A 23,721-nucleotide genomic window follows, 5' to 3' on the forward strand; every position below is an offset into this window, starting at 1 on the left:
AAATTCCAATATAATAAAATAAGATATTTGCATATACAATCCAACAAAGTAGACAATACATGTATCATCTGTTCCTGAGGAGTTGGTACTTAATATAATACGAATATTCATTAATTTGTCAACAACAATATGGACTTCAAATTACTTGTGCCTTTTCATAATGCTTATTTTTACTTTTATGTGTTGTTTTTTTTTTTGCTGTATCATTTGTCTTATTGTCTTTCTTTTTTAGCCATGTCGACGTTGTAAGTTTATTTTAAACTTTTTGTGTTTGACGTCGCTTCCGTAATTTTGCCTATCTTTAATTCGTAAAATAAATATATTATTATAGCTAACTTTCAAATACAAAGTAATTAGATTAATTTACATTTAAATTCAAATCTGAAACCAATCACGTTTAAGGGCATACGATACAGTTTTGATCCTGTATTTACAAGTTCGTGAAAATTTGCATATGGGCTATTTTTTACCTGATTAAATCAAATATGTAATAAAAAATACACCTTCATGTGCTACTTTTTGAGTTAATTGAGGTCAACATTTTGCATATTTGCTCAAAATTCAGATTTGTGGCCGTAATTTCTTTTTCGAAAGAAAGACATAACTTTTTTGTTATTAAAGATAAACACAAATTGTTTTTTGTTAAATAATCGGTAATTTCTGTATTTTATAAATCATTTTTTTATTCAGAAATAACTCATATTTATTAAATGTTCATGAATTGAGGAAAACACGTCTCTAATCAGTTGCAACGGGTTCACCGCATGTCACTTTGATTCTGTTCTTGTTTAGAAATAAAACATGTATAATCGGGTGCATAATAGTGCATATAAAAACATTTCACCGGAAGGAAAGGACGTTGCTGGTACTACTATTACAAGTAATATCATCAGGAATAACATATTTATTCTGTTCATTGATTTTATTAAGTAATACGTAGGGGATATTTCAACGGAACTAAAGTGAATGGAAAAGTCATGAAAAATGTCTCAAGATGTATAACATGCAAACGAGTATCCGAGTACTAAAACTTATCTCGAGTACTCGGCCTTCGGAGCGAGTAACCGAGTAATCGAGTTCTCGTTGCCATCCCTAATTTATATATTAGAGTGCATTTCTTTCTTACCACAGTTTTGTAAATGTTGTGTTCCTTCTGTTATATGGTGCATTTCTTTCTAACCAAAATTTTGTAAATGTTGTGTTCCTTCTGTTATATGGTGCATTTCTTTCTAACCAAAGTTTTGTAAATGTTGTGTGCCGTCTGTTATAGAGTGCATTTATTTCTAACACAAACTATGCAAACGGCTAAGCGGATACATGTTTTGATCATTTTCTTTCTAACATACGATTACAGAGTTTACATAAACTTTGAAAAACTAGTGGTGCATTTATTTCTAACCAAAATTTTGTAGACGTTGCGTGGCATTTATTGTTGTTTTTTAAACGATTCACAGGTAAAAACAAGTACTTCGTTAAATAAGTCTGAGTTAAATAAACTGACCCTGTTTGAACTTTCAATAATGCATGCACATGTTTGTTGGTAAAAAAAACTTTTAACAAACGTAGAAAAAAAATACATCGTTTAATCAGGTTGAAGTAAGCAACAAATGTAGCGTATGTATTAACAAACGAGGAACGACAAACCTTAGACTCATCTTTAGCGAGTGCATAGTTTGTCTACGTTTATGTAATCTTTGCAAACGTATAGAAAAAAAAATGATCAAAACATGTGCGCGCTTAGCCGTTTACATCGTTCGTGTTAGAAAGAAATACACTCTATGCACTCGCTGAAAATGCGTCTTCAAAATCATTTATAAAATTCAGGACTTAATATCACATTAGAGGGCATAACCAGGGTTGGTGAAAGAAAAGATTTCACAATTGTGAATTTTAAATTCCCATAATATTAAATTTTTTAGAAATTTTTAACCAATTCAAATAAAAAACATGCCCTTCCACCCTAGTTCAAACCCTTAATACGCCTTTATCAGTCCTTAGTACTTAATAATTGGCATATCCCATCTATAAACAGTTATATCATAAAACAAAACAGTGTAATAATGTTAGCAGATCAGCAGTAGGATGACACCAGGTCATTTCAGTCTGAATTATTTGGCTTATGATACATCAAAATATCAAATTTAACAATATGCTTTCATGGTCTTCGTGCAGTCTTGACGTTTAAGCTTGTGATACGCCATACCAACAAGTCAATACTGTTATCCCCCTATATCCAAACAAAATTTGGTTTCTCCTTGAGAACGCTTCATTTATGTTTTTAAATCCTGAAGTTTGTAATGAAGCTAATACATCTTTACATTAATTTCAGGTAATCGCTAGGCTAATGTTTAGGTCTTTTATGTCAACGAAAAATCGGATAATGTCACTTTTCTTCCTTATTTTCTGCTCAAATCACAAAGCAAGATAAAATATTATATCATTTCTACAAAAATAACTGTCTAGTAACTGTATAGGCATAGTCTTACTTTTTATCAGAACTTACCGTTTTGATCATTTTTTTTTGTGATTTGAGTAACTATGTTAACGGCGCACTAGCTACGAGATATATAAACAATCGAAAGTATGACTTGTTTTTGTTCAGTCAATAATGAAAATGGAATACTGTTATTGTTTTCATTTTCGTGAATACTTATGTTCGCGAATTTTGTAGGTCAAACAAGTTTATTGGGTTTTTTTCTCGATTTGTTTCCGAAAATAGAATTAACAAATCGTTTAACAGTTATGATTATTGTCGCGTTTGTCAATATGAACTGTATTTAAAGTAAATGCGTAAATAGCCGTCAGGTAAAGTGGATAAACGTAATTGAGTAATTAGCCGTCGGGAGAACTGTAAGTATTCAGATTACCGCTATTACTCAACTGATTTCAATTTTAATTCATAAATTTGTCTTTCTCTTTTTTTTTAAATTCAATATGTTCAAACGTTGGATAATTCAGGAAAAGGACAAACCTCCGATATAGCAGAAATAGCTCTGTAAAGTTTAATTGTAGACATTAATTAACTAAGTAATCGTCGTGTGTATTTATTTGTGCTTGTTTTATTTTCATTATTAGGTCTTTCCACCTTTCCGTGGAAAGACCTATTGTATTTGTTCTGATTATTATTATTTTTTTTATTTTTTTTCTTCCGCATAATTTTTTTTCTTGCGTAGTATTGAGGTTTCAAAAGATGTCGCTTAGATATTTGAAATATGATATCATATAGTTTATACGCTTTAAAAATTTACAACGACAAAATAAAATACTTTACGTTTTAAGAGTTATCTCCCCTAACACTGTTTTTCTTGTGGCCACTACTCTTTCGCAACCGTAAAAGATTACGACAAATTTATTTTACCAAATTGCTCGTTACATCTTCAGGATAAGGATATTCATTTGGACCGAAGCTTTACGGAGACTCCATATGAGAGTTATTCCCCCTTTTTCATTTGAATCAAGTGATATGCATTTCTAACTAGTAAACCATAAGTGATAGAGACCTAGGGTCTTCAGATTTGAGGTCCTTGGTCGAAAAAAATGAAAATGAGGTAAAGGTCAAAGGTCAAGGTCATTTTCTAAATTTTGATTTTGACTTATTTTGACTTATTTTCAAATACCTTATGACATACCGACAAATAATTCTTCATAAATTGTTAGTTGCGACATGTCCTTACTTGTATTTTTTGGTTGAAAGGGTGCGCAGACAATAAATTGGAGTTTTTGACCATCTTACATTTAGAATAATGCGTAAAGTGATATTTTTCATAAACCAAACATATTATAGACCTAGGGTCCTTTAATTTAAGGTCCTTGGTTTGTGACCTTGAAATTGAGGTCAAGGTCATAGGTTAATAGGACGCTCTAGATTTTGACCTTTGCTTTAAATTCATATAAATACATCATAAAGCCATAGAAACTAACATTTTTAACTGATTTTTTTTATATTTCAATATCAAAATAGATCTTTAATAGTGGAAAGACCTTCAATTGTTCTCTGAACAATTGGTTTTTAATTATTTTTTTGTTTCTTCCGCCTAAATTTTTTTCTTGCGTAGTATTGATGTTTCAAAAGATGTCGCTTAGATATTTGGAATATGATGTCGTATAGTTTATACGCTTTAAAAATTTACAACTGCGTAACAAAATACTTTACGTTGTAAGAGTTATCTCCCCAAACACTGTTATTCTTGTGGCCACTACTCCTTTGCAACCGTAAAAGATTACGACAAATTTATTTTACCAAATTGCTCGTTACGTCTTCAGGATTAGAATATTCAATTGGACCGAAGCTATCCGGACACTCCATATGAGAGTTATTTCCCCTTATGCATTTGATATAAGTGAAATGCGTTTCTTACTGGTAAACCATCAGTGTTATAAGCCTAGGGTCTTTAGATTTGAGGTCCTTGGTCCAAAAAAATGAAAATAAGGTCAAGGTCAAAGGTCAAGGTCATATTTTAAATTTTGATTTTGGCTTATTTTCTCTTATTTTCAACAACCGTGAAAGATATTGACAAATTATTTTTACTGAATTGTGAGTTGCAACATGTTGTAACTTATAAATTTTGGTTGGAAGGGTGCGTAAACAATAAATGAGAGTTTTCGCCCATCTTATATTGAAAATCATGCCTATAGTGATATTACTCATTAACCATACATATTAAAGACCTAGGGTCTTTTTGTTTGAGGTCCTTGGTTGGTGACCTTGAAATTGACGTCAAGGTCAAAGGTTAATAGGACGTTCTAGAATTTGACCTTTGCTTTTAATTCATATTTATACATTATAAAGTCATAGGAACTGACATTTTAGATTGATTTTTAATATTTTGATAATAAAATAGATCTTTACTTGTGGAAAGACCTTCAATTGTTCTTTGAACAATTGGTTTTTAATATATAATTATGATTATAATTTTGTTTCTTACTTAATGATTACAGTAAAGCTTACGAAATCATCGTCCTCTACTATTCACATATGTTTGTAAGTCAATTGATAACAACTTCTATAGAAAAACCGTATCTTGAATCATTATTGTTCTTTGATCTTTAATTGTTTTCTACTTGTCACCTGTTAATATTAATCTAGTTTGTTTTCAACGGATTAACAGGGTTGTAAAAATGTCATGTCATCGATGTTAGGTTCAGTTTAAATGCATATATTAACAGTATTGTTTTAGTTGAAAGGTTTGATTTAAATTCGCGTGCATCTATTTTCGGGATAATATACCAACCGCGAAATTCGTGAATATAAATACATCGCAAAAATAAGTACAATAACAGTAGTGAAACAGTAGTTTACTTTTCAAATTAACATTGATAATGAAGTATTCACTTGCAAGTTAATATTTTGACCTTACTAAATCCGTGTTCGTGTGACCTTCAATTTAACCCCTTGGCTAGCGATGGACAATGCATGTATTGTACATGAACTGGTTATTTAAAGGGAAAATATATTGAAAGTGAAACAGAGGGAAATCGTTTGAAGACTGATTCGATCCACAAATTATCTTTCTTATACAGGTTAAAACGATGAAAAAAACATGTATTATTAATCTTTATAATAAAATCAATCAGACCTATACAAATCGAATTGCACGAGTTGGCTTTATCTATTTATATCTATATTTATGTTTACATCGCTTAAATGATCATCTGAGGTCAACTCGACATTAAATTAGATGGCGTCAAAACCTATTATACTAGGCAAAACAAGAAACGTTAGATTGGTTCTTAATTTGAAAATATCACATAAATTAATTTCAAATATTTTCGTGATTAAAACTAGTAACCTGAATGCTTTATTTATCAAATTTACTCATTTATAAAAATGTCGGAATTGACATAAATATGTAACGTCATTTTCTGATATAACAAATCGTCGTTGGTAACTTAAATGCTACAAGGTTTTTCAGCAGGACAACGCCCGTTGTCACATGGCACACATTTCGATGACCTTTTTGGAGAATAACTATATTCGTCTGTTGCCTTGGCCAGCAAAGTCTCGGGATTTATCACCAAATGAACAAATGCACGACGAATCAGAAATAGTCAAAATCCTTCAGAAACGCTAGCCTAGCTCCGAACAGCACTTTTATTTTAAGGGAATGGAACAACATCCCTCAATATTTTTTCGACTTCTTATTGATTCCATGCGATGGAGGTGTCATGTGGTCATGAATGCAAGAGGTGGTCATACATAACTATTCCATCAAATTATTGTTATCAATTCGTGTTATAAAAAAACATGAAATGATCTTATAAGCATATAACGTTTCCTTTTTTGCCTAGTACATATATATAAAATACACACGAAACAAAACTACATATTATCGATTCAAGGTTTTGTTAATTGTTTACCTTAGACTTTTGATAATTTGGATACATTTTTTACATTGTTTTAAATATAATATAAGAATTAGAGTCAAATCGATGACTATGAACTTGACAGCTAGTGCCCCTTAAACATATGTAGTAAAACACAAAACATTTTTGTAAAAATCGTCACCAAAGGGTATTTATTCCAATAAGAATTCGTAAAACGATTTCCTTTTTATATTCTTAATGTTAGATTTTGACTTGCTGATACTATTCGCTAATTGAAGTTTGTATGTATCTATTATAACTGTTTGAATTGAAAAAATATTAATTCTACAAATCTATCAGTTTATGAGGTTGTTAAGTTATGCAGACTCTTATGTATGCAAAAGGGTAGCTAAGCACATAAACATGTGTTTTTACTTTGAATAATATTGTGATAATTTTTTTTATTGCTTATAATGTACCTATAAGTTTTTTTACTACAGTTTCACCCCTTGAAACACATATACTTTGCTACTTGTGTAGTATTTATTCTAAATAAGAATGTTAAATAAAATGAACAGTACTAATTTTCTTGCACCAGATGTGCATTTTGACAATACATGTCTCTTCAGTGATGCTCGTGGCTAAAATATTTGAAATTCAAATGTTATTCTTTGTTGTCATAAATTAGCTTTCTTTAATAAAATATTTCGTATTTTTTATTTCGTATAATTTTTCAGATATAATATTATATATTAGGCAATATAGCAGAAAGTAACACAAATTGTCGTCAAAGGCCTATTACTCTTAACAGAAGTAGACCGAATATGCAGACTTATAGTAGAGTTGCAAATACGTGGATGCAAGCTATTACAGCTTATAGGAATTCTGTGCATTTCTTATTACCCATTGTTATGAAAAAGATCATAACAAAATTAACAAGGTTAGTTAAACAAGTGAGTATATTTTCAGTGAGTTTATTTCATGTTAACATTTGATTAGGACTGGAAAACGTGAAAATGTAATGTTGTTGTGTATATAGGTACTATAATGATCAGGGGTATTATTGTTTTTTTTCTCTATCTTTCTATTATGTTGCAATCAGGTTTGAGTGAATAATTCAACTAAACAAGAATATCTTGAAGTACACGGAGCGCAACTAAACGAACTGGTAAATATTAGATTTACTCAGAAACATAAATTATTTAAAAGTAATCCAATGAGAATGCGGTGTGTCAGTGTAAAATCACCAAAAGGCTACAAAACAGAGGATTGTCGTACATTGATACATCAAGTCCGAATGGTATAACTATTGAACATCCCTAGATTAGAGAAAAAACGCCACACAATTATTAAATACACTTTATGAATTAGAATGAACCTCTTATGACCTCATGACATTAATTTAAAGATGTTAAACTTACAAATAGTTTATATATTCAGTAGAATTTGTGTAGGGCTATGATTTGTGGGTTGATAAGCTTGAGGTCTTGATGTCTATTTCCAGCACAAACACTGGATTTATTAACATGCATTTTGATAGTAAGTCCTTTAAGAGCCAGTCTGCCAGAAAACCATGCAATAGGCTCCAAATACCAAGTTATCATATTGACCTGAAATTTTGCATACATGATACCTTCATGACAATTACTCTTTGTGCAAAATATTTAAAAAAAAAATAATGGCTATATGAAGCGCCATCTATAAATAGCCGTTTTTGGTCAAAATAAATCAGAAAATTAGGCAATTTCAGCAGTTTTAGCTGACAAATATCACTGTTTATCATCATGTAACTGTTTAAAAGGTGAGACAATGTTGTAATACTGTATTTTAACTGTCAAAACATGTTAATACCTGAGCTAAAAAAAATCCTATATTTGCGAATTCTGGTCTATATATCCGAAGTTTTACGAAATATCCAAAAAGGTGAAAATTTCAAATTTTTAAAAGTGTATATTTTCTAAAGTGGGAAAAATATTTTCATGCCATTTGTCTTTTCTTAAACCCTGCTCATATATCTACAAAATATAAAAAAATCAATTTTGGCAAATGATCATAGTACTGATGTGAATATAATTAGTTTTACAGGATTTGGTTTTTTTCAGGAATTACCCTATATTATGGTACATCTATTCAAATCTGTCATACCCCTCCCCCCTTATGGATCATTGTGGGAAATAAATACATGACTCACAAATATAATATTTAGTCAGTATCTTATATAACGTCACATCAAACCCTTTAGTGGTTTAGCATGAGTTGCAAGTTGCAGGGAGTTACATTACACTGCTACTGATTTTCTCCTTTTTGGTCCAAAGTTCCCCCGATTTACCCTTGATGGATAAAAATATACATGGTGCACAACTTCATTTTACCCCCACAAGACATAAAGTTTTGTAAAAATCCATTAAGTACTTTAAGAAGAGTTGTGGATTATAGATAAATAACGAACATACAAACTGACAGACAACAAACATCATGATTTTAACACCCCAACGTATTGCTCTTATCAATCTTCCGTAATGAGTATCTAGAAAAACCTATCAACTCGCCAATAGCTTTATCTTAAATGAAAGAAAGTGACATGTTATATAGATTCATGACAAAAATCCCTATTTGTACTTGATAAAATTCCAGCAAATGAAAGAACTTTTATTGTTGTTCTTCATCCAAAAATCACATTATACAGCCATGGACTGAAACCTCACATCTCACTGCTAGTTCGAAATGACCCCTAGAAATGGTTTATTTCATCCAGATTTCAACTGTCAGATCTTTTGGAAAATTAAGCAACATGTCTTAATCATTTTTCATTTAATAATAATTCAAAATATCAAGGCATAATACTGGAAATTAAAACAACAATACAATGACAGTGTCAATTTTTTTCATACAAGTTTCCACAAAAAGATAAAAAAAAAAAAAGATTTGCAAAACTCCAAAACAGGTAGACAGATTTTTCTTCAATTTACAGGGTAGATACATCTTGTTATGCTAATCTTGTTTGCTATCAATACTCTAACCATAAAAGTCAATTCAGCAACTGCTAAAACTTTGAAAATAAAACAATATTTCGGGAGCAACAACTCTAAAAAAAAAGTAGTTATATTTTTTCTCTGATTTGCATGATGGATACACCATGTAGTGTTGATAATTTTTTCAATTTATACTTAGCTTCTATAGTTTTGAAATATTGGCAAGTAAAAAGTGTTTTTAAACTAGAGGCTCCTAAAATCCTGTGTCGCTCAACTGACTCTACTTGGATTTTTGAAATCATATAAAACTAGATGTGTCAAAACGACACGAATGATCCTGTCTCAAATAGTTGAAAAAACTGCAATTTCAATAACACATGTGAACACAAACATGAAGGTAGTCTCACAGCTTAAAATCTGTAGGCGTAGAGAAAAATGTCTGTATAACTTTGATTTTCAGCAATTATTAAAGTTGTAAACCCTTAATTTTGGCAAAATAAGTAGAGCTGAACGCAACTTAATCTGTAACAAATCATAGTTAGCTTACATACCAAAATTCAGTCCATTATCTTAAAGCATTTAGAAAAAAGCAACGTTTGATGGTTTGTTGCGGAATGACAGAATTACGGAATGATGGAATTACAGATTAACGGAATTTCGGACAAGGGTAAAACTATAAGAGGCCATCTTGGATGACAGATTGGTCACGAAGTAACATCACTTGGTCAGCACCTTATTAGGAACATTCTAACTCGTATATTCTATTTTCGTACATGTTGGTTGATAAATCTAGACAAAAATCACAAACAGTATTTTTGACATCCTAGATGAAGCAGACAAACTTTGGAACATTGAACTTTCTGAAGAAAAGATTTTTAAAGAAAGTTTAGGGACAATGAACAGACAGACAGATGGATGCAAAGTTATGGCAAAAGATGCAATTTTTCAAGCAGCACCTGTGTATACCTTCATATAGGAACTGACCCCCCCCCCCAAAAAAAAAAATGACAAAGGGCCTTCATAATTACAATGTACAAGTTACACTGTACTGTTTCTGCAACAAGAATGAAAGTTGTGATGAAATGTCTGCCATAATATCTGTTGTGAAGTCCTCAGAAATAGCATGAACATTCAGCACTTTCCATTTCTGCCAAGGTGTTTTGCAAATCCTCATCATCAACTTCATTCAAATTCTCAATTTTAACTAAAGATGACTTTGTTGGCTCTTTAGATCCAAGTTTTACAAAGTTTGCAAATAAACTCTTCACTTGAGATGTAGTTAACCACTCATCAGTGTTACATTTCTTTGTTCCATAATCGTTTCTTAATAGCTTCAAGTTACCACAGATTTGATCAAAATTTGGTCTTTTTTCTGTAGCACTGCATTCCATATATATCTCATGTAAAAATTCTTAACCTTAGCACTGCCCAGAGCTAACTTTAAGAGGACTTGATATGAAATTATCCCTGTGCCTGGTTGCACACTGTTTGCATATTCCTAAAATAATAAATATACATGTGATTTACAATACTACAGCCAAATAAAATAGTTATATTTAGGTATTACTAAATTATACGTGTTTGTATAAAGTAATGCGGGTAAGTAACCAAAACTTGTATTCTATATACATGATATATAAGTTACTTAGTAGTGAAACAACATTTTGTGTTAATGTTTTGCTCTAAAGAAATAAAGAGCTGCGATATAACTTCATGATACGTCTGTTGCCCTTTTAACTTGTCTTTATATTTTTAAATGATTTTTTTTGGTACCGTAATTATACTATTAGTTAACTCATTTGAATTGTATTACATTTGTAATTTCAAGGTCTTTTATAGCTGACTGTGTGGTATGGTATGGGATTTGCTCATTGTTGAAGGCCATACAGTGACCTAAAGTTGTTACTGGAAAATCCCCTCTTTTCAGAGCATAACAAATCATAACACTGAAACATAAAATCTTAAATTTATAAAAATTGAAAGGGAGCATAGATTACGTCAATGCATATAAACAATTCACCAAAGTTTAATTATAGTTGATGGTAGTATGTTTTAGTAATTGTACGAAAACTGGATAAAACTTCATAACATGGAAACAAAAAATCTGAAATTTATGAAAAAATAAATTGAAAGGGAACTTACGTACAGTGATATAAACAATGCAACAAAGTTTCATAATCAATGATAATAGTTAGTGTAAGTGTATTTCAGTAAGTAACCAAAGTGTGGGCGACGGACGGACAGACAGATAGACAATGATATACCATGATACGTCCCGTCTTAGACGTGCGTTTAAAATGTGTTTTTGTAATTCTAATTCAACACAGATACATGTTGTATTTAATTAAGAAAACCCAATATGAGAGCCCACAACTTTTTGCATGTGCCTGTCACAAGTTAGGACCCTGTAATTGAGTGGTTGCCGTTTGTTGCTGTATGTCATAATTATTTTTCATTTATTTTTTTGTACATGTACCATAAATCAGGCTGTTAGTCTTAATCTCTCATTTGAATTGTTTTATATTTGTCATTTCAGGGTCTTTTATAGCTTGCATTATGGTATGAGTGGTGCTCATTGTTGAAGGCTGTACAGCGACTTATATATAGTTGCTAACTTCTAGTTCATTGGGTTTCTGGTGGAGAGTTGTCTATATAGCAATCATACCACATCTTATTTATATACTGAAAAAGAGTGAGATACATGTAAAGTCACATATCATGCCTATGCAGTACTTAGTTGCCTTTACTCACTCCTTCTGTGGTGAATTCACATTAAAATATCTGTATGAAGGCTTGTCAGAGAAAATGAATTTCAACCCCTAAAGAATACAAAAATTTCTAACCATGCGAGTACTCTCAGATCTGTTCCTAGTGTCTTTTTGTTGTCGGGATTTACAAGTATGGTACCCGGACACGTCCACTTGTATTTTTGTCCAAGTGATGAGTTTTAAAGCCTTTTTTAACTGATTTTTATAGTTCGTTCTAATTATCTTGTACTGTTATACCACTGTCCCAGGTTAGGGGGAGGGTTGGGATTCCATTAACATGTTTAATCCCGCCACATTATTTATTTAAGTGCATGTCCCAAGTCAGAAGCCTGTAACTCAGTGGTTGTCGTTTGTTTTTGTGTTACATAATTTGTTCTTCGTTAATTTTTTATACAAATAAGGCCATTAGTTTTCTCGTTTGTATTGTTTTACATTGTCATATCAGGGCTTTTTTGAGCTGACTATGCGGTATGGTCTTTGCACATTGTTGAAGGCTGTACGGTTACCTATCATGCCTATAGTTGTTAATGTCTGTGTCATTTTTGTTTCTTGTGGACAGTTGTCTCATTGGCAATCATACCACATCTTCTATTTTATATGGCCACAAATAATACCTGATGAACAATAGACACCAAAAAAACCCTGATATCAGACTTTCTGTGCCTACGTTTTAAAAACTTGATTTCGGAGTATAGAATTTGTGCTCGAAAAAACAAATCCAGAATTTCTATTGGATAAATTCAGAGTCTGAGAATACAATGTATCTTTAAATAATTCTTTCTTAAAGTACCATAATTTTGTTGAAAATAAATGTGTAGCGGCAGATGAAGACAATAAATAATTTGTTTGCTTCAGTCTCAGATATAATCCCATTTCCCCTCGATCTTCATTGTACCCATATAAGAAAATAATTAATTTTACTAAGCCTTTGACTAAAAATGAAATTTAACCTTGTAAACCTTGAACAAAATTAGGTCTAAATAAAAATCCTAGCCCACTCTTCTCCCAAAATTCAATGGTTGTCCTCTTTCATATTTTAAGCAAGCTTTAAAAGCCGGTAATAATATGTTACAATGTACATAGTATTCAATACCATAGGGCTAAATAAAAAAAGTATATGGGTTTACTCTATCCCTACATGTACCTTCCCTTACCATGCTAATTTTATCCCTTTAAAGTTTTTTTTTTCATTTTTGATTAAGCCCTGTTAAAGATTAAGTCACAATGCTGCCCCAATAGACTCAATGTAAAAAACTATTTTTTTTTTAAATACCGTCCTAACTACCCTATTTTTTCAGCATGTGTTAGTAAACACACATACATTTTGTACTTCTGTTTTTTGGTTTTATAGAATACATTTCAGTCTATTTTGCCCCATAAATCTTATCTTTGTGTGTATGTATGAAGAGTGGTTGTGTTTTTACCTGATCCTATGTTGTTGACCTCTCTTGTCTTCAACTAATATTCCTTGCAAACTCTTGGTGAGGCACATCTGTCTACTTTTGCCTTGCTGGATGCTTGTTGTTCTGGATAGCAAAATTTCAGCTTTCTCCTTCTCCAATAAATTCCAAAGAAGTCTCTGTGTTGTTGGCATATGTTTAAATTGAGCAATCTAACATCAATATTAAAATATCTGGTACGATATACAATTATTAAACCCTCTGGGTAATTGTAAAAGTCAAGACGTTTGCCCTTTTTGAAGATAGAGTTTGGTTCACTTTGACTTCTTTCCAGACTCTGCAATCCACTCAAATGTATTTGTGTGTTCTTATCACATTGTGAAATAGTTATTGTTAGTGTGTTATCGTGATAATTTGGAGGTTTTCCATAAGAAATACCAGTAAAATGTCAGAAGTCACATTTCACATTTTCATTCTCCATGACAGACAAGTTGTGATAACATTCTGTTTTCAAAACGGAGAGTGTAAATAAGGGGAGTTAAGTCAGTCAACACCTGTGACTGTGTTTCCCCTTTTTAAAGGATTTTTTGGCAATTATACATAAAACTAATGACAAAATGTATGTAAAGTGTATCATGCAATAAATTTATATGATTCAGGTCTTAGGTAAACTAAAAGTTGAGGGTTACCGGGTTTTAATTAGAATTAAAAAAAATCAGAAATTTATCAAAATAAAGGGAAGTTAGATGTAAAATTCAATATTTTGCAATTATTTGCCGAAATTGGATTTTTGATATTTTTGACAATATTAACTTGTCTATTCATTGCAATTAATTTCGTGAAAAAATAAATCCCACTTTAGAAGATTGATGGACTCAAACTTCCTTCAAATCTCATTATGGCCAACACGGACTTCTACACTACCCCCCTACTGAATAATCGTTAGAGACAAATCTTTCAAGACATGTTTTTTTTTTGTCTATTAAGGTGATATTTAGCAAATATAAGTTTAAATGGTCAGTAAAACTGTCAAAAACCACAATTTACTGAGTTGAAACTATACACATTTTCACTAATTTTTAAGTGATTTTTTAGGCATTATGCAAAAGAAGCTGTTTCTAAAAATAGACATGATGCAACAAAGTCTAGGAAAGATTTTCCCTTTTCCTTTATATATAAGATTTCAAAAATATAAAAAAAAATCAAAAGTTCCGACCTGCCATTTGGACAATATTTTCGATTTTGCATGGTTGTCTGGCAGACTAGCTCTTAAAGTCATAAGAAACCTCAAATTAAAAAAACATAATGCATATGTTTTTTATAACTCAATGGATAGTTTTCATTATAAAACTTATGTACATATACTTTTTTCTGAAGAAAATTCTTTAATTTATTCATATTTAGAAAAAGTTTACTTTATTTTAATTGCTTCCTTCCAGCAAGCAATTCTCCCGACATATTTTCCGTATGCAAAGTGACCTCAGTGTGACCCATCTCGTAAAAACCCGGTGGTGGCAATACGCATGGATGTACTTAAAATAAACTATTATCTGAATAAACATGTTAAACACGTGCTCAATTTCCATGCTTTATTGTTGATTTTTTGTCGATTGTTGACAAACAGGTGACAATCGTTAAACTTCGGTTTTAAAACACGAACTTTAATTACCTGCCATATTTTCACAACAACACTGACCGATTGAAAAAATAATGACAATTATACGAAATTTCCACGAAAAAAATGATAAATTCGTGCACAGTAGACTAAGTTTATGATGTTTGTATGTATTGGTTCAAGAATTGGAAGAATATTATTTTTCACCGGTCACTCGTTTCTTATGACTTAAAGGATAAATACATCTAAGCTTTATTGAAATTTGATATTCTCATCAAAACATAAACCAACAAGGTAAGATTGCAGAACAATGAAACTCAGGCTAGGGTGGTTTCGTAGGGGTGATTTTGCTCAAACCACCTGTAGCAAGTCAAAGGAACTAGCATTTAAGTGAATTATCAGTCCAGTGGTAATGTTTGAAGTCTTTCTATATGACTTCTAGCAAAACTTGTCACTCTCATAATATAACAATTGAAATTAACAGTGAACTGCAATATTAACCACCCTTACACAGTTCTAAAAACCCTGCGGCAATTTCCAGAGGAAATGAGCAGAAGAAAACAAATCATGCCTTCTGTTGTTCGCCTAATTCTTTTGAATTAAAGCAAGATAATAACATTTTATAACGTTTTGATATATCGTACTTGTAATTTGGATCTTTTGGTTGAAGTGAAGCAAAAAAATATATAAAGGTGCAATATGTATTAAATGTATATCGCTTTTAGAGATAAAAAAAAAAGAAAATTGTTCTAGTTGACAGAACTAAGTATGGTTATGACATCTGTAATAATTGTATTTCGAAAAATGTATAATGGCTTTGTCAATAACCTATCAACGAAAAGTGTGACATCCCTTGTGTATTGAGATTACAAGTAAATCGTGTTTCGTAAGCTTAAAGTATTTACGATCCATATTTTCCCCGATTTGGCAAAACTGATTTATTATGATATGTGTTCAACCATTGATAAGATACCAAAATAACTGGAGAGGTATTTTTCAAAATACTTGTTTTTAGTATTGTTTTAAATAGAATATTGATATTAACATGAGTGCTCTTTCTTTTCTTTTTTTTAGGAAATACTTAATCGTGCTCTCAGGAAAATATAATTCTCAAATCTTAATTAGCAGGAGTAACTTTCCCTGAATTACTCTTCAAACAAGAAAATACAAAATGTTTTATGAATTTCTACAGAAACCTTTTCACACAATAAAATTTGTTAACTCACTGATGAGTCTTATGTAGACGAAACGCGCGTCTGGCGTATTAAATTATAATCCTGGTACCTTTGATAACTATTTATTATACAATGTCTTGATTCAACCTACTTTAAATCAAAATGAATGCAGTCATAAGGATTGATTATATATGCATACTGTTTGAGTCAAGGTCGGAGGTAAAAACAGCATGGAAAGCTTATACAGTCAATTCTATTTTAGATCTGTTTGTTTGATATAAAGTATTATTTTCTTTGACACGTGACCAATAAATACATACATCTTGCACAGGTGAGCCACACCACGTCACCAAACAATCAAAGTTTTTCGAATTTGGTCTAAATATACATCCCATACTAATAAAACGTCATTAGAGCTATGTTCATTATTGTTCATAATGCTTTTAGTTCAAAAGAGTGGTTGGTTGGGTTTCTTTGTTTTGGTAATTTGTTTAAGCAATGTAATTATGATGGAACAAACATTTTTACGAACAAAGCAAGCAAATCAACCAAACATTTAAATTACAATCATTAGGAAAATACATGTAATGTGCAAATACCGTATTAACATTAGACACAAAATACCGAAAGAAATACTGGTGACATTCGAAAGAGAAGACTACATATGCTTAACCTCTCGAAGGTGTATTTGAATAATCAACATTAAGGATGTATTCCTCTGACTTTTCAGTCTCGTTCAGTCTCGTTATTTCCAAAACATGTGATACAAGTGGAAAATATCAATGAATTTTAAAAATAATGTAATCAAACATAACTCTGTGAAAAAATTGTGTATTTACAATGAACGGCTTTTGAGTAATCCAGTTATCAAATGTTACGACCAATCAAGTCGGTATTTTTAGCCAAAATTTTAGAAAATGGGTGAGGGATACAAAAAAAAAATGATTTTACAAGAATCATGTAAATCCCATATCATTTTGGTCTTTTCAAATATCTTAGATATATATTTTTTCAATCATTTATAAAAAAAAAGTTGAAATAATATGCACTTTGTTCTAAAAACTGAGAAAAATCACAAAAACAGAAAATGGACAGAATGGTAAATTTTACACAAAATGCGTAAAAATATGATAAAACTTTCTTATATTGACACCTACCTATAGTTTTTTTTAAGTTAAATTTATTTAGATTGGTCCACTTCATCTTTATAGAAAGTATGAAAAAAAGTTTAATTGTAGAACTGTGATTTTTTTACGATAATAGCCCAAAAATAGGAAAAAATCGATAAAAAAAATAGGAAAATCATCAAATTTGGCTTTTTCAAAGGGCCATACCAAAAAAAAAAGCACAACCATATGATTTTTTCTTCACCAATTATTTTGCTACAGTCTTATAAACTCAAAAATCAGGTTAAGAAAAAAAGTGTAATTCTAGAAATTTTTGGCTCCTATGAGATGTGCATCCTTAAATGAGAACATTTTATAAAAAAAAAAACAAGATTATGAGATTTTTATATGTTGTTACTTCTTGCTCAGAATTCAAGCTTAATATAAACTAACTAAAATTTTAATTTATTTTGGGTAATTCATAGACAGCTTTGTCTCCAGCACACCGAAATTAAATCACTGAATCGTGCATGCGTTGATAATTGGAGGACAATGATTTGACATGATTTATGTTATAAGTTGCAAATCATATCTACCTAGCCAGAATTCCGCCTCTAGATCTCCAAATCCATTTTCATAGGCTTCCCATCCTCTGTAAAAATCTGTCTTCCCGTTTATTCTTCTTTGAAACACCTAACAAAACATATCATGAGAAAAAAAAACCAATGAAATTGTCTTTTTGATAGTAATGCAGATGAATAATGAATACATGCGTGTATTGAAACTGTTCTAAGGGGAATGAAACTGAAGGTTGCACTTTTTAAATAAAGCTGTTTCTCAAACCACGCCTCGTTTAAGGAGATTAAGAATATTCATACAAAATTAATTTTGTTTATATACAGGTTCCCAGTTATGCTCTCTGTCTTCCATCTCATAAAGATATAACTTGGGAATGTTACCAGTAAATATACATGTGCATATTTTAACATTGAAATCTGTGGTAACCCTTCATTCGAGGTAGGGGTAGTTAAGAAATTAGTGTTAGTTTAAACTCTGAAAAGTTCAGGGCATATAAACGTTGAAAAAAGGCCCAGCCCTATAATTTGATCTTTAAAAAAAAATGTAATGCATATGAACTTTCAATTCTAGAATAATTTTTTTTTCAAAACTTCATAATAAAAGTGGTACGGATTTTGCCGTAAAAAGGATTTCCTTTGAAAAATTGCATTGTCAATATTTACAGAAATGCAACTTGTAAGTAAGCTAGAGCAGATTTAAGAAGCATAAGTTGATATGGTGAAAACTAGTTATTTTTGCCTCTTTAATGAAATTTGCAATATGCATCTAACAGATGTAGTCTGCGTTATGTGATTTCTGTTTATCAAAGGGAACATAATACAAAGGGTGCACACAGCTTTGAGTAATTGCTACTTTGTATGCTCACTGATTAAATTTACAACAAAGACACATGAATGATTTCATTCATTCGACGGATAATCTTGTATAAATGTTAAACGTTTTAATTTACCTACTAGAATTTATAATGTAGAATCAACTTCCGAATAAATAGATAACGGTGTTGAAAATGAACAAAAAACTCAACTTTTTGTCAAATTTTCATCCTTTTATATTTACAAAGTGGGTTTACACACTGTGCCTTTAACACACACGATACTCCCTTTACGTATTTATATGTGTTTTTTTTTTTTTTTTTTTTTTAAGATTATATTTTTTATTCATCATTCATATCTATACATACTCATGATACAATCGTTATACACATCATATTTTAAATATTATGAAGATAGTCCAAACAACACTACATACATACATACTCTCACACATTACATCATTTTCATTAAGAATTTTTATCTTTTTTTTCTGATCTTTAAATTTAAAAGAAGTTTAATAAAAAAAAAACTATCTCAAAAACAACAACAATCAATCGAATTCATATTTCACAACATTACTCTCAGTCACAATGGTTATTATAGCATGAACATAAATATTGTATATATATATGCAGATGGTTTTCCAATTCCGTCACATAACAACTTTTTTTTTACATTCTAAGCTGTTTACTAAAAGACTTGTTAGTTGAAATATTACAGAAAAGAAAGTTATTCGAAAGCATGGAAATCAATATTCTCAAAATTTAAAATTTATCTAATATAAACATCAATCATTTCATACAAACGAACAGTTTTTTGTCAAAAGCAAATTTAGCCATCAACAAAAGTTTATCGTTAGTATCATTCGGACGGAATCCATAAGTTCTCACGTCCATAAAGTCATGTTCTACATTTTTCTTATATATTTGATAATCTACATCATTTGGATTCACTTGTTCTACTTTATCAGATCCTCGATCATATTTTATAATATTTCCGGTTCCTTTCAATTTCGCGATGAATTTATCAGAAAACAGTCTACTTTTCTTTATCACCGCTTTTGAAATGATATCGTCGATTTCAACTGCAATTATATCATCATTATGACCATCGTCGTCATCTTCATCATCATCATCGTCTTCATCGTCGTCGTCATCATCATCATCATCATTATCATCATCATTGTCGTCGTCATCATCATCATCATCATCATCATCTCCATCATCATTTTTATCAGATTCATATGACTGCTCTGGATTTTCATTTCGAGTTGGTATTGTTGTATCGTTATCATCTGTTATCATAGTTTCGAATAATTGATGCTCACTAATTTCCTGTTGTTTTGTTTCTTTGTTTAAATCTTCCAATTCAACTTTTTTGGAATGTATGTTTGAAAAAACTACATTCTTTTCCTGTAATGTAAGGTCACCATTCTCTACTATAGTGTTAGTTTTTGCGCTCCTTATATTTGCAGTTTCATTTTCAATTAATTGATCATCATCCATATTGACAGTTTCTTGTAAAATACTTTTATTTCTATCTTGACTTGCATCTACTTTTGTAATTTTTTGAATATATTCAGCCATTCTTTTGTTATTTCGGTGTTCCGTAGATTTTGATTTTCGTTTACTTTGTTTATTATCACTATGTCCGAACATTATTGATATTCGTGCTTTACTTTCATCCCCGTGTATTGTGAATGTTAAATTGTCAAATATACTACATGCATTTTCTATAGACTTCATCAAATAAACAGGTAATTTATCCATATTGATAATAAATCTCAAGGTTAATATCTAGGTCGATGTTACAGTTATAATAACTCGGCTTAAAATGTCTTTGTGAAACAGGGACATCAAAGTTTTCAACATAGAAACACCACTTACTTTAAACTAGTAAGCTCTGCTGCCAAAACATGAATACGGATCCTGGAAATCCTGGAAATCCTACATATATTGGAGATTTGTTTTCCTGATGAAATTACCGTCCTTGCTTATCAAAGGTGCGTTCGATTTTTTCTCGATGTGTTTTTTTTTTGTATCAGCATGTGGACAGCGATTATGATTTTGATATTCAATGTAGAGATAAAATTATTTGACAAAATTCTAATGCATTTGCGCTTCTAGATTAAAGCACATCTGTTAAACAAACTTTCACATCTGATAGGTGTTTGAAAATTTATAATTTAATAAGAAACTATAGAATTAATATCAAATTTACGAACTTATTTTTAAAAATCTTGAAATTATGACATATTATTGCCGCTCCACTCTGCCAGTCATGACATAAAAATTAACCCTTCTTCCAAATCGTGTTATCATGTCAAAAGGGAATTGGCGAATGAGCTGAATAATAGGAATGACGCGCTCTGATTATACATGACACTACAATGTTTTACAAAAAAGGCACACGTATTGTGGTACAAAAGGATAACAATTATATAACAACTATGTAGAAAGACACACAATAAATAAATCAACGTTAGCATACACGCAATGATTGAAGTGTTTATATAAGTTGGTTAGAAGGATAAAAATCGTGTATATTTCTTTAAAAGAAATTGTTATATTCATTTCATAACAAATAAACCCTTAATAATTCCATGTATCATACATACAAAAAAACGCTAATTGATGTCATGTTTGTTATTTTGGGAAATTAGCTAAATTGGTATCAGTTTATTACTCAAAATATATATCTAGTGGTTATTTCAACATCCGTATCGATTCCGGAATAGATTAAAGTGTCGTAAGCTCTCAACAAAATAAATTACCGTCCAGCCGCCGTTGTCAATCTCAAAATCACAGTAGACGTCAAATCCAAATTCTGAATGATTTGGATATATCTTGTAGATTCCGTTTCCTTTTTTTGTTTTCACATCTTCACAATCAAGAGGGCGGTGTATGGACTTCTCTGTGGGAATGAAAAAAATAATTTATAATACTTTTTTATTAGAATAATATTTGCTAACCCTCAAACTATATAAATCTTAACAAATAGAAAAAAAAATAGAACTGTTGATATGGACGTGTTACGAAAGTAGCCCTGTAATATTAAATATAGGGTTACATTGGGTATACAGTTGTCAGAATTTCAGTATCATTAATATTTACTTTCATAATTATTTGATTTCATCGCAGAGTGATAAAGGTTACGATAGTATATCATGTAATAAAATAGAGAATGGAAATGGGGAATGTGTCAAAGAGACAACAACCTGACCATAGAGCAGACAACAGCAGAAGGTCACCAACAGGTCTGCACTGCAGCGAGACATTCCTGCACCCGGAGGCGTCCTTCAAATGGCCCCTTAACAAATATATATACTAGTTTAGTAATAATGAACGCCAAACTAAACTCCAAATTGAACACAAGAAACTAAAATGAGGAATAATACAAGACTAACAAAGGCCAGAGACTCCTTACATGGGACAGACACAAAAATGCGGCAGGGTTAAATATGTTTATGAGATCTCAACCCTCCCCCTATACCTCTAGCCGATGCGAGAAAGTAAACGCATAACAATACGCACATTAAAATTCGGTTCAAGAGAAATCCGAGTCTTGTATATGTATATACACACCTATACTAAAATGTTCAAATGCACAGCTCAAAATCTGACTCTTTTTCAAGAAATCAAATTCAAAGTATACAAGTATTGAACTTTGGACGCCAGACGAGAGATTCGTCTACATAATACTAAAAAAACGTCAAAACGGTAAATCAAATTAAATTTATATTAAGACATGCTTCATACTTTCGATAAATCAGATAATTTGTGTTACCAAAGTTAGTATGAAATATCTATTGTAATATAGTTTTTGTTCTACATTTATTAGACAGTTTAACACTTTGCGGACCGGAAATATATTTTCTTACAAACACATACTCGTCCTAAGTTGAACGAATTATACCTAGTAGCATAATCAGTCTAGTGAGTTAAACAATTTCCAACCATTTCTAATGTTGTGCTGGTACATCACTGCTTCGAATAAATTACCCCAGGTTAATTAAAGATTACTAGCTCACAGACAGAGAATGAGATTGTTGGGGTCCCGCTAACATGTTTAACCTCCCCACATGCTGCATTCCTATATATATCTGAAATCAGGAGCATTCAATTCAGTGGTTGTTGATTGTAACTGGTATACATATTTGTTTCACGTTCATTTTTATACATTAATTAAGCCGTTAGATTTCGCGTTTTCATTTGGGCGCCTTTAATATTTGACTATTCATGACGGGATTTGCTCAATGTTGAAGGCCAAACGGTGACCTATAGCTGTAAATTTCTTTGGTATCTTGTTAAGAGTCTCTTTGGCATTCATACTAAGTCTTCTTTTCTTATATTATACAATTTTCGGTTTTTCAAATATTTTCACCCTGAGCATTACCGAAAAAATATATATATACACTGTCGAGATGTGCCCCTGGATCAACACAGTTCTTCTCGTTAATATTATTAAGATGAATGTTTTGAAATATAATGGAGTAAAAATTTGTTATTGTGTAAATATCAAAGCAATTTGCCAAAATTTTCTTTGGGTAAAATCATATAAAACAAAGTACTTAAAGTCATAAGAAACCTCAAATTAAAAAAAAATATGCATATGTTTTTTTATAACTATATGGATAGTTTTCATTATACATCTTATGTACATATACTTTTTTCTGAGGAAAACTCTTTAATTTTTCCACATTTAGAAGAAGTTTACTTATTTTTAATTACTTGCTTCCAGCAAGCAATTCGCCGACATATTTTCCGTATGCATAGTGACCCGAGCGTAACCCTCCTCGTAGAAATTCGGTGACCACAATACGCATGGATCTGTCATTGAAATAAACAAATATCTGATTCTACATATTAAACACGTGCTCAATACCCATGCTTTTTGTGATTTGTTTACTATAAGATGACTATCGGTAAAACTCGGCTTCAAAACACGGCATTTAATAAGCAGCCATATTTGTTAAGTCATAACAAACAGAG

General features: G+C 31.0%; 1 protein-coding gene across 1 annotated transcript in view; it reads right to left on the reverse strand.

Annotated features, from left to right (window-relative positions):
* LOC134681613 (fibrinogen C domain-containing protein 1-like) overlaps positions 1–23,721 on the reverse strand; it is a 31,789-nt gene that overhangs the window by 7,058 nt on the left and 1,010 nt on the right. Inside the window, exons 2-3 of the mRNA XM_063541263.1 lie at positions 21,504–21,643; positions 17,936–18,032 (exon numbers count right to left, since the gene is read on the reverse strand). Coding sequence (XP_063397333.1) covers positions 17,936–18,032; positions 21,504–21,643 — 237 coding nt within the window. The remainder of the gene's footprint in view (positions 1–17,935; positions 18,033–21,503; positions 21,644–23,721) is intronic.

This window comes from Mytilus trossulus, chromosome 8, assembly GCF_036588685.1.
Source record: "Mytilus trossulus isolate FHL-02 chromosome 8, PNRI_Mtr1.1.1.hap1, whole genome shotgun sequence".
NCBI classification, from domain to species: Eukaryota; Metazoa; Mollusca; class Bivalvia; order Mytilida; family Mytilidae; genus Mytilus; species Mytilus trossulus.